General features: G+C 35.2%; 1 protein-coding gene across 2 annotated transcripts in view; it reads right to left on the bottom strand.

Moving 5' to 3' along the window:
• Nucleotides 1–6,894: 6,894 nt before the first annotated feature.
• The window catches only part of LOC149196370 (ran-binding protein 1 homolog c-like), a 91,977-nt gene continuing 87,115 nt past the window's right edge, over nucleotides 6,895–11,756 (bottom strand). The window contains exons 4-6 of one of the 2 annotated variants that reach the window (XR_016254664.1): nucleotides 7,630–7,716; nucleotides 7,444–7,536; nucleotides 6,895–7,271 (exon numbers count right to left, since the gene is read on the bottom strand). Coding sequence is in view for 1 of the 2 variants with exons in the window: in XM_089405533.1 (XP_089261659.1) it covers nucleotides 7,469–7,536 (68 nt within the window). In the remaining variant the exon portion in view is untranslated. The remainder of the gene's footprint in view (nucleotides 7,272–7,443; nucleotides 7,537–7,629; nucleotides 7,717–11,756) is intronic. The other variant, XM_089405533.1, reaches the window with a different exon arrangement.

Genomic DNA, 11,756 nt, shown 5'->3' with positions numbered 1-11,756 from the left:
TTTTGATCCATTTGTTCTTACATTACATTTTCCTTGTCCTTGGAGTTGAAGATAATTGTTAAAACTTCATTATGATAATTATTTGTACCATCTACATGTAGACAATTTATTTCAATTACTATTGCTTATTTTCTTGTCATCATGTTGGTTGTGTTTGTAATCCTTATCTAGATTACAATATAATACTCAAATGGATATTGCTAATTTAGGTCAATATGGGTATATCTTATGTGGATGTTGCATCAGTTTATTGATCACATTGGATAGGATGAACTCAAGGAATGGGTTTGTAACTTGTCCCTCTATTGTTGTTCTTGAAATATATCATATATCTTCATTTCTTGTTAATTTACACCTATTTGAATCCATTGATGTCTCTTAGTTATTTTAGTATATATCATATATTTTAATCTCTTTTTGACTTAGTCATCAAACCATATTCGATCGATACGTGTGAAGTTTTTTTGGATAAGGGAGGGAAACCGGGCCCTGAGAGTCAATCTTCTTAACCAACATTCAAATGCTTAACATCCACATTCAAATGCTCAAAATCCACAACTTATTGTGCCATAGCTTCATTAATACTAACATTTGTTTTTTATAGTTTCATGTAAGCCTCCATGACTTCTTCAGCTTCATTTACATTGTGGTACCAAGCCCCTACAACCCTTGGATTATTGTGGGATCCCCATGAAAATGAAGTTGGAAAATTTTTCTATAGAATTTCAATACCAGTTGGTTTAATGGAGCACCTTAATGGTTAAAAACTTAAAATGACTTGTAGTTTGGACCTCATGGGGTTTATGACTATCTTTCAATTTTTATGAATGAGACAAAACTCAATTCTAGTAATTTTATTAGAGCTCATTTAATGGAGGCAACTTGGTTGCTTTAAACCCCAGAAAAAATAGAATGAGTGTATTGTTAGGGATTCATGGGCTTTCTTCTTAACTTATCATACATTGTCTCTCCCCTTTCAAGGTATGTGTTGGACACTGTATTTCGAAATAGTTCTATGTTGATTTAAATTTTTCAGGTAATTCCATTCTACTCAATATGATATTAGAAGCAAGTGAAATCAATTTTGAAAAACATAAGGCCTATTGTCGACTCTTGGATCTCAAATGTTTTGTAGAGAATGAGATTGGAAAAGGTGATACTAAATCTAGATCTGGTACAGAGTTTTTCAAAAACAAACCTAAGGATTCCCAATGCATAAGTTTCTGTTCATCTATGCTCACCCTCCATATGTTACCCACTTACGGTGTTTCCTTTGACACAAGGCAGATGGAGGACAACATTAAAATTTCTCTTTTCTTCAAATTGGGTTACATTTAGATAACATATCATAACACATCACTTCTCATCTATGCTCTCTCCTCATCTGCTACCGACTTACAACATTTCCTTTGCAACATTTGGCACAATTGCTAGTATAGTTTTAAACTCAGTTAACTGCTTGAATCAATAAGCATACATCACTCAACGTCATCTAATCATTAATTGTACAATTTAGGGGGATTAAACATATACATAGTTTAATTTTTTTATTAATATGCTAGATCAAAGCTCAAATTAGGAGAAGGAGAGTTGGTCAAAACTAATCTTGAAATTGGGAGAGTCTATCTTCGGAAAACAATGTGAGAGGAAGGTTATGTGGGGTTAGACCCTCAATTCATATAAAGTTTCCTAGCCATAAAGTCCATGGTAGAAGAAATGTATAGGGAATTTAGAAAGCATAAGGATGAAGATTCATCAAGTTCTAAGCAAGACAAAGAAAAAGATGAGTCTCACTTCCATGACCGCTCAAAAGGAAAAGGGAAAGAGGAAACTTTCTCACACCTCCTAATAGCCCCGTGCATAACAAGAAAGCATCTTTGATCAAATTAGATGTTAAATTTGATTTTCCTGTATATGATGGAGAGTTAACTCTGAAAAGTTGGACAATTGGATTAGATAAATTCATGTTTATTGCAGAGTACAAAACATCAACTAAGACGAGTAAAATTCAACTGGCAATCCTATGCCTAGGAGGCACTGCTTTGGTTTGGTGGGAAGGGGGAACACAAGCTGGCATGAAAAGACATGGTAAGACTATCTCTGGCTGGAGTGAATTTGTTTTTGCAATCAAAAAGCAGTTCTATCCATTGGCCTACATGCAACAAGCCATGATGAGTTGGCAAACTCTTCGGTAGTTGGAAGGGAAAAGTGTGCAAGGGTACACTCAAGAATTTATAAAGAGAGCATTGATTCTAGGAATCTCATTAGACCCACCAAAGACTCTTTTGAAGTACATTGGTGGTCTACACAGCTACATGAGGCATACCATTCTCATGTTTAATCCTACTAGTATAGATGAGGTATTTGTACAAGCTACTCATCTAGAAGCTAGAGGAAAGAATGGAAATCCAGAAGTTGAGGGACCATCCCAACCCACTGCAAGCAAGAGCAAGGAGAAAAGAAAGAAGAAGTGGAAAGCAAGGAAGGTTAACACTGCACAGAAAAGCAAAGCTTCATGCATTCATTGTAAAAAGGATGGGCATGCTGATGAGCATTGTTGGATTTCGCATCCAGAGCTGAGACCTAAGAAGTTCGAGGGTAGGAAGAAGAAGACTGTTGCAGTTATTCAAAAAGATTCGAGGTCAGACTCGAGAGATGAAACCACCATTGCAGCCATAGGTATAGGAGGTAAGAAATCTGAAGCATTTACTAGTAATTCTGCTCAATCTATTATTGATGAAGAACATGAGAGAAAAATACATGGGCTTTTCCATATTCGATTTGTTTTTCAAATATCAAAAGATTGATACTTTGTTTGATAGTGGTTCACAAGTAAATTTAATTTTTGAAGCAATTGTAAAGAAATTGGGATTAACAACTACACCTCACAAGAAACCATACCCATTAGGATGGTTGAATGATAAAGCACAACTACAAGTGACTAGACAGTGCAAACTCAAGTTTTTTTTTGGGTCAGCATTTGTAGATGAGGTTGAGTTGGACATAATTCCTTTGGATATATGTGGAATTGTTTTAGGAAGTCTTTACTTGTATGATAGAAAAGCTATTTTCTATAGAGTTGAGAACAAGTATCTACTTGTTAAAGATGGAATCGAATACTTTGTAAGAGCTCATAAGTTCAAGAATAATTATACTTTCATAAACTCAGGGCAGATGAAAAGAATGATAAATTCATGCAAACAATTCTTACTGCTGGTTGTAATAGAAAAGAAACTTGATAAAACTAATGTATTTGAGGGTTGTAATGCTAAACAACAAGTTATATAGAAAGGTTGTTTTAGAGTATGATGTTTTGTTTCAAGAACCTAAAGGTTTGCCACACAAAAAGGAAATAGTACATGATATTATTTTGCAGCAAGATGCTCCATTGCCTAATATTATAATGTACAAGTTGTCTGCTTTAGAGAATGTTGAAATCAAGAAGCAGGTGCAGGAGTTGCTCGAGAAGGGGTTCATCAGGCTTAGCACATCACCATGTGGGTCACCAATCGTTTTGGTGAGAGAGAAAGATGGCTCGTGAAGAATGTGCATTAACTACTGAGCACTGAATAAGATAACAGTAAAAAATCATTATCCCTTTCCTCGCATAGATGATCTTTTAGATCAATTAAACAACGTCGTTTATTTCACCAAGTTGGACTTGCATAGGGGATACTGTCAGGTTAGAGTTGCAAAACAAGATGCATGGGAGATTGCTTTCAAAACAAAGAAGGGATTGTATGAGTGGCTCATTATGCCTTTTGGCTTAACTAATTCTCCTGCAACTTTCATGAGATTAATGAATGATGTACTCAAACCATTTCTTGATGATTTTGTTATTGTGTATCTAGATGAAATTCTGATTTTTAGTAAAATGTGGGAAGTACACTTGAAGCATGTTAAGCAGACATTAGATGTTTTGAAAAGAGAAAAACTTCATGTTAAACTCTCAAAATGTGAATTTGAAAAAACATTTCTAAATTATTTGGGTCATATAGTAGGGGGGTGGTGAATTGAAAATAAATCCCTCCAAAGTGGCAGTCATTGTAAACTGGCCTAAACCCAAGTTTGCTACAAAAGTGAGAAGCTTCTTAGGAGAAACACAATATTGGAGGAAGTTCATTTCTAACTTTTCCTCAATTGCAGCGCCCTTACATGCTTTGATAGGATTGAATAAGGTGTTTCAGTGGGAAGGCAAACATTAGAAAGCCTTCGACACCTTGAAAGAAAAGATTAGTACAACACCTGTACTAGCACTGCCTGATCTGCAAAGACCATTTGAGATCCAAACAGAGGCTAGTGACTATGCCATGGAAGCAGTGTTGACACAACACGGTAAACCCATATCTTATCATTCTGAGACTTTTAATCCTACAATGGTTAACTATCCTACATATGATAAAGAATTGTATGCATCAGTTTAGAGTGTGAAAAAGTGGAAACATTACTTAATGGGAAAGCGGACAGTAATACATACTGATCATTAACCACTTCAATATCTACACTCCCAAACTAAGTTGCAACAATGAAGACACTACAGATGGATGGGTTTTCTACAACAATTTTATTTAGTCATCAGTATAAAAAGGGCATACATAACAAAGTTGCACACATGTTATCTAGACCCATTATCAATGCATCTACTATACTTGCAGCAAATATCCTAAGCTTTGGGATAAACACTTGTGTTATGTGCAGCATGGTTACAACAGAGCAAAACATTCTTCCACACAAAGATCTTCTTTTGAGACCTGTTTTGGTTTCACACCAAGGTCTCCTTTGGATTTTGTCTTTGGTAAAGATACCATAGTTGATGGACACAGTGATGTGAACAAGGCAACTAGGTTCATTGAACAAATCCAAGAGATCCACCAGGCAGTACAAGAACAGTTGGAAAAGAGCCAAGCCAAATACAAGGCTAGACATGACAAGCATCAGATGGAACATAGTTTCCAAGTTGGTGACCAGGTCTGGCTGTATATGAGCAAGGACAGAATGCAAGGTGAAGGTAAAATGCTAAACCCTGTCAGGTATGGACCCTTCAAAATACTTGAGAATATTGGTGAAAATGCTTTTTGCACTACAACAAAACCAGCGATTTGCGCCAGATTTAGCGCCAGATTTTAATGCATTTTTTTTGTAATTGTGATGAGCAACCTGGCGCTAAATCTGGCTCTATTGTACAATTTTAAAGCGTCCATTTTTGCACCTGATTTTGCATCCTTTTTCACACTAGATTTTGCATTATTTTTTACACCAAACTATGCATCATTTTTTGCGTCAAATTTTGAACCAAGATTTGCATCTTATTTTATGACAGGTTTTGCTTCTAGTTTTGTGTCATTTTTTGCATCTATTTTTCATTCTCTTTTGCTTCCTATTTTGTGTCATTCTTTGCTTCCATTTTTGCACCATCATTTGCATCAAGTTTACCCTGTATTTTGAATCCAATTTAACGTCTTTTTATGCATCCATTTTGTGTCAGTTTTTGCATCTAGTCTTACGCCAGGTTTTGTATCTAGTCTTACACTAGTTTTTGCTTCTATTTTTGCACCAGCTTTGGTGCCTATCTTTGCACCATGTGTTGAATTTGATTTAGCACCAAATTTTGCATCCATTTTTGTGCCCATTTTTGCATCTTTTTTTGGACCATTTTTTACATCCACATTTACGTTTGATTTGTCTCCATTTTTCCCATCTCATTTTGCACCATATTTTGCGTCATTTTTTTCATCCAATTTTGCATCATTTTTAACACCATCTCTTGCATCTAATGTTACATCATTTTTGAGCATCCAAATTTGCATTTATATTTGCATCTTATGTTGAGTCATGGGTTGTGTCCACCTTTGCATCTTATTTTGTGTCTAATGGTACATTCAATTTAGAGCCATTTTTTACGTCTACTTTTGTATTTGTTTTTGCACCAAGTTTTGCATCCAAATTTAAGCTATTTTATGCCCCTTTTACACCATTTTTTTGTGTCTACTTGTGTCCAACGTTGCACCATTATTTACACCGACTTTTTCATCCAATTTTGCATTTTTTTGGTGTCTAGTTTTACATCGTTTTCACCATCCAAATTTGCATCTTTTTTTGCCTCATTTTGTGTCCACATTTGCATATAATTTTGTGTCTAAGTTCGAACCTAAATTTCCATGTGATTAGGAATCATTTTTTACATCCAATATGGCATCCTTGGTTTCACCTTTTTTCAGCCCCATTTTGCATCTTGTTTTATGTCTTTTCTTACATCTTTTTTTTTTCATTTTTTGCACCCAAGTTTGCATCCCAAATTTACACCATTATTTGCATCATCATTTGGCATATTAATTTGTAACGTTTTTTGCTTCTTTTTAACGCTCAACTTTGCATCTTATTTTACATCTAGTTGTTGTCTTTTTTTGCATCTAATTTGGTGCCCATTTATGTGTCCTTGTTTTTGCTCAATTTGATATCATTTTGTATGCCATGTTTTGTTCCCTTCTTTGTGTCAACTATTGCACAATTTTTCACTTCTAATTTAAAACACTTTGTATGTCAATTGTTTGCATTTTGTATTAATTCCTAGTTTAACATCCAATTTTACTTTCAATTTTGCATCCATGGTTACATCCGCATTTGACTTCTTATATAGAGTATATTTTTCTTTACATATATGACCCCCTTTATAGATACATAGTGAAATATATGATAGTTTCTAAATATCATTAAAGCAGATATCACAATTCAAAATCATTTGTAAAGAAATTTAAGAGAAATTGACAACATCCATCCAAAAAAATAACAATGTGTCATTAACAATTTTCAAAACATGTATAAAATAGCAACATAATACTAATAAAATCAGTATTATTTTTAATCAAAACAAGTAAAATTCAAATATGATTAACAAATCAAAATATTTCATGAATATCGTTATTCTACGATAAATTAACAACATACATAAATCAAACTCATCGTATGATTACAAAATCAAAATGTCTCATTGATATAGGGTAAATTCACAACACCCATCTAAACATAACAATGTCATTCTACACAATAATTTCTTCATAAAAAACAATGCATGTGCATGCCTAGCTACCACCACCAAGATCATCCTCATGATCATCTTGACCATCCTCATTACTCTGATCCACATCATCACCAACACTGCAACTATCATCATCATCTCCTCCTTCACCACCATCATCCTCATCCTCATCGTCTCCTGATATATGTTGAACATAATTTGGATCATCGTCTTTGCAATCATTACCTATAGCATTCTGACAAAAAAAATCAATATTACATGTTAGTATTAATTACATAACACAACGCATGTTTTTTTTATACAATGTTAACCATAAAATGAGGTAAGATATAATATCTAATAGTACTAAAAAATAAAATGAAAATATTGTTTAAAAGTATATTGGAAATCCAACTAAGATTACATACCATAGAGTCCATCCAAACAACAAATTCAACCCATCTCTTTTGCTGCAGCACCTCCTTTTCCAAATGATTTGGAGGTCTTCCATATTTTAGTTCCTATCAATCAGTAAATAGGGAGAAATTAGATAACAATGACTTTCTTCTAGTACAAAATTTATTAAAAAAATATCACATGTTTAATATACTTACAAAGGTTGTTATTAGTGCTTTTAAACCTTTCTGGCCACTACGATGAGTGACTTTTGTCTTGGTTAACCTCGCCTTGGATGCCTTGTCCTTAAACATAAACCAATTCAATTTATTTTCACACAAATACATGTCTAAGATACTTAAAAGTATTAATACATTCTAAATAATGTTTAATGAAAAATTCAATACATGAATGCTCTCATTGTCGGCTTTTCTTTGTGCATCCAACTTCTCATATGATTTTACAAGTTCTTTCCATACTTTAAAAGGTATGTCAATAGGTCTTTGTTTCAGTCTTTGATCTTGAGGCATTTTTTTAATTTTTCTTGTTTGGTTAAAAAAAACCGAACAAGTAATCCACATCAATGGCATGGGGACTCTATGGATATGTGTAAAAAAATGGCTATAAAGAAAACATCCAAAAAACATATGAGCTCTCCCTTTGATGGTCACTTGGGGCATATGGCTGGAAAGGAACAACTCCATTTTCGAAAATCAAGGACAATCCTTTCTCAAAGTCCTTCCTAATATTTGCTCCAAATGTCTTAAAATGAAAAACAAAATTCAAACGTCATCCTTAAACATCTCCTTTAAATATAACGTTGGACCATAAATTCTTCACTTTTATTTTTATCGGCTCTGGAATGATTTTTCTATATGCAATTATATAATGAAATATGTGTGCACTAATGAAAAAACATTGATTTTCATTTTTCATAATCACAAACAATGAAAAAAGAATCACACGTAACTAGCATCATTTTGGAAATTTTATATTTATTAAAAATCTTTAACATGTTTTCCTCCCATATCTCATAAAAAGGTGTGAAATCTTTTATATACTCTCCAATAAGCACTACAACAAAACCAGCGATTTGGAGGTTTTACACTAAGTTTTTCAACATCGAGGTTACTAAGGCTTGCACCACCGAGGTTATTAGTAAGAATCTCATGAGGTTTGCATAGCCATGATTATTAGAATCAAAATAGTAGGATTTTCACTAAAAAACAGTTCATAGAGCTTTCCTGCTGGGGAGAAAATCACAAGTTCAACTTCTGCAGTGCAGAGCACCGAGAGCTCGTAAGCTTTCTTCAGCAATCCACCTACGTTTGGAAAATGTAGCCTGCCTGCTGGCGATGTTCTCAATCCTCTTCCTCTGCATCTTTCCCCTCACTATTCTTGTATGTCCTCTTTCGTTTTTCCCTCCAAACAAACCCTCTCAAATTGAGAAAGCAGAACAACTCACTCGATGAGAATCCGAATCCAATTATCGCTTCTAACAATAACCCAATACGATACCAGAAGTGATTACACAAAACCTCATTGACTCTTCATTTGTTTGGAAAAGAGCCAAGCATATACTTCTGACGAGGGTTTCCGATTCAAGTCTGGCTCGCAGGACATCGCTTAGTCAATTGCGAGAAAAGTTTTCTACCTGCCTGTCACATACGGTTTGTCACACTATATATTAAAATAAGGTTGATCATACTAACAATAAGGTTGTATAGTTTAAAAGGAAGGCTCTCCCGACTGCATTTGGTTGGTTTATAGAAAAGATTGCTGGAATGTGTAATGTGAATGCTCTGCTAACTGTTTTTTAAGCATTTGGAAGTATTAAAACCCCCTAGGATAATTAATGTAAGACCTGTTAATTAATGTGTAAAGATGGCTATTGTCCTTGGGCTACCTTAGTTGTTCGTGTTTAGTGATCTGTGGTATTATGACTCCTCAAGTCACTATTAAACCATGAGAACCATGCCCAGGCAGACTAGTGTGACATTGTGGATGAGAACCAAAACTAGACTCCTATAACCTCCTTTTTCATCCTTTAAATTGCAGAATTAACTGACTGTTCTAGTAATCGTTCTTGAGCACCTGAAGATGTGCACCCTAAATAATAAGAATAATACCCTGTAACATATGAATAGTCCATCCTATGCATGTAGGATATGCACATGAGGTCCAATAAAATCACTAACCAGAATACCAGGTGTTATTAAAGCCTCTACAGGTTGATATATATGAATGTTACAGTGTGCAGGAGTATGATTCAATTCCATACGAAAATACAAAACATCTGATAGGATTTCCTTATACCTCATAGGCAAACAACCATTGTCCCTTCTATAGATGAGCAGAATAAGTGCTTGGTTCTCTACACTAAATAAAGACAAAGTATAGTACTTATTGCTGACAAAATAGGATTTAAATCGCGGTTCAATTGCTTGGCATTCATCTGGTCACAGAATTGTAGAGTGCATAATCATAAGTGATGTTGCGAGCCTCATTGCTCAAAGTCTAAGGGTCTTGCGAGCCATAATCACAGCCATGTATGGCATATATTGTGATTATGGCATTTTATGAGGTCAACTCTTGTGAAGACATTTCAGTTTATAATAAATTTTGAACCTCAACAGAGTTTTGGCAAGACCTGGCTGAGCTAGGACATCAACAACACAGCTGATATGAATGACATAATCTAGCCTCAAGAGGGAGCCTCTTTTGTTTCATCACTCTAACAATCTATGAAGTGGTGGAAGCATAACAACTTCCCCTTGAATATGACACCTAAACTGAGTACAAATCCTAAATGATGCAGCCCTTGGTGCATGTCTCTCAAAGTATCGATATTTCAAATGTTGAAAGCTCTTGTGCCCATTTGATATGCATTCGATTGCAGTTCCCCTGAAGAAAGAATCTTATAAAGGTGAGGCCATGGCCAATATGTTAGCCATATCCATTGGAGTTTCCATTGCTTGACAACTTTAGTGTGATCAGTCCCACCATGATTCACATGGGCTTCTACTCAACACTGGTTGTTGCTATTGTAAGAGTCTTCAAGCTCGTTGAACCCATAGTATTGATAAGTGTATTCTTTGGGTCTCTGGTTTTCAAATTCTGCCTATGTTTTCCTCTCAGTATCATTATTTCAAATGCTGAAAGCTCTAATTCCCATTGCTGTGTATTTGATTGTGGTTTCCCTGAAGAAAGAAGCTTATAAAGCTGAGCCCGAGGCCAATATGTTGGCCATATCCATTGGAGTTACTATTTTAGCTTATGGGGAGGCCAAGATGAATGCATGGGAGGTGATTCTCCAGTTAAGTGCAGTTGCATGTGAGACTACCCAATTGGTTCTCATACAAATTCCACGAACATCAAAAGGGATTAAGTTGAATCCCATCACATCTTTGTTGCTCCTTGTTCCCTTGTTTTTCTCAGCACCCCCTGGGCCTTAGTAGAATACCCATTTCTGATAATCAGGGTCTCTTCCTTTGATTTGGATTACATGACATTTCTGCTTGTGCCTTGGCTCTTAATCTTGCAGTGTTTCTTCTGATAGGAAAGACTTCAGCCTTGACTATGAATGTTGCTGGTCTTGTCAAGGACTGGCTGCTCATAACATAATCTTTGTCTGTAATAAATGAAAAGGTTACAGTCATAAACTTGAGTGGGTGTGGACTGGCTTTTCTGGCTGTCTGTTACTATAATCATTTGAAACTTCAAGCTCTCAAGTCCAATGACAACCAACCAAAGTACCTCAGCAGTGAAACTGATGCCAATGATGAAGGAGAAGGTTTGATAATGACGAGTGGGAGATTCTCAATCAGAGATTCAGAACCAGTAGAGAAAAATCAAACTCAAGCTTTAGGATTAGGTATTTAGATCATTAATATTGTCTTGTGCTAGAGATTACTGTTCTTGGATTGGCTCCTCTATGCCCAGATCTATTTGCAGGGAACAGGCCAGTCATTCACAGTGAAGAAGATAATGACAAGATTAGTGTATAATGATGGACAGGATGGTGCCATGGTGCCAACCTAAATCTCAAGTAAGGAGACATCTGTTCATCAATTTGTCAAGAAGCATGGCCTACAATTCAATTGCTCTAAGCCTATCACTTCTTCCACCTGTCAAATAAATTGTTTCCTGTTTGTTTAGTTGACTATGGTTCTAATAAATATACTATTGTTTGATGTAAAAAGACAAAACAAAACAAAAAATATGGAAAGTTGTGACCCCATTTTCTAACTACAAATTGAAATCGGATTACCATAGTGACCACCTCTGCTTATTGGAATCAAAAAGGGGGTGGGTTATGCACAATCCTCCGTATCATTTGCTATTA

This window comes from Pinus tabuliformis, chromosome 2_2 (genome assembly GCF_031772625.1).
Source record: "Pinus tabuliformis cultivar Carrire ecotype Pingquan chromosome 2_2, CPIR1, whole genome shotgun sequence".
In the NCBI taxonomy this organism is placed as follows: Eukaryota; Viridiplantae; Streptophyta; class Pinopsida; order Pinales; family Pinaceae; genus Pinus; species Pinus tabuliformis.
The sequence above is the reverse complement of the archived record's forward strand: the minus strand, read 5'-3'. Positions and strand labels throughout refer to the sequence as shown.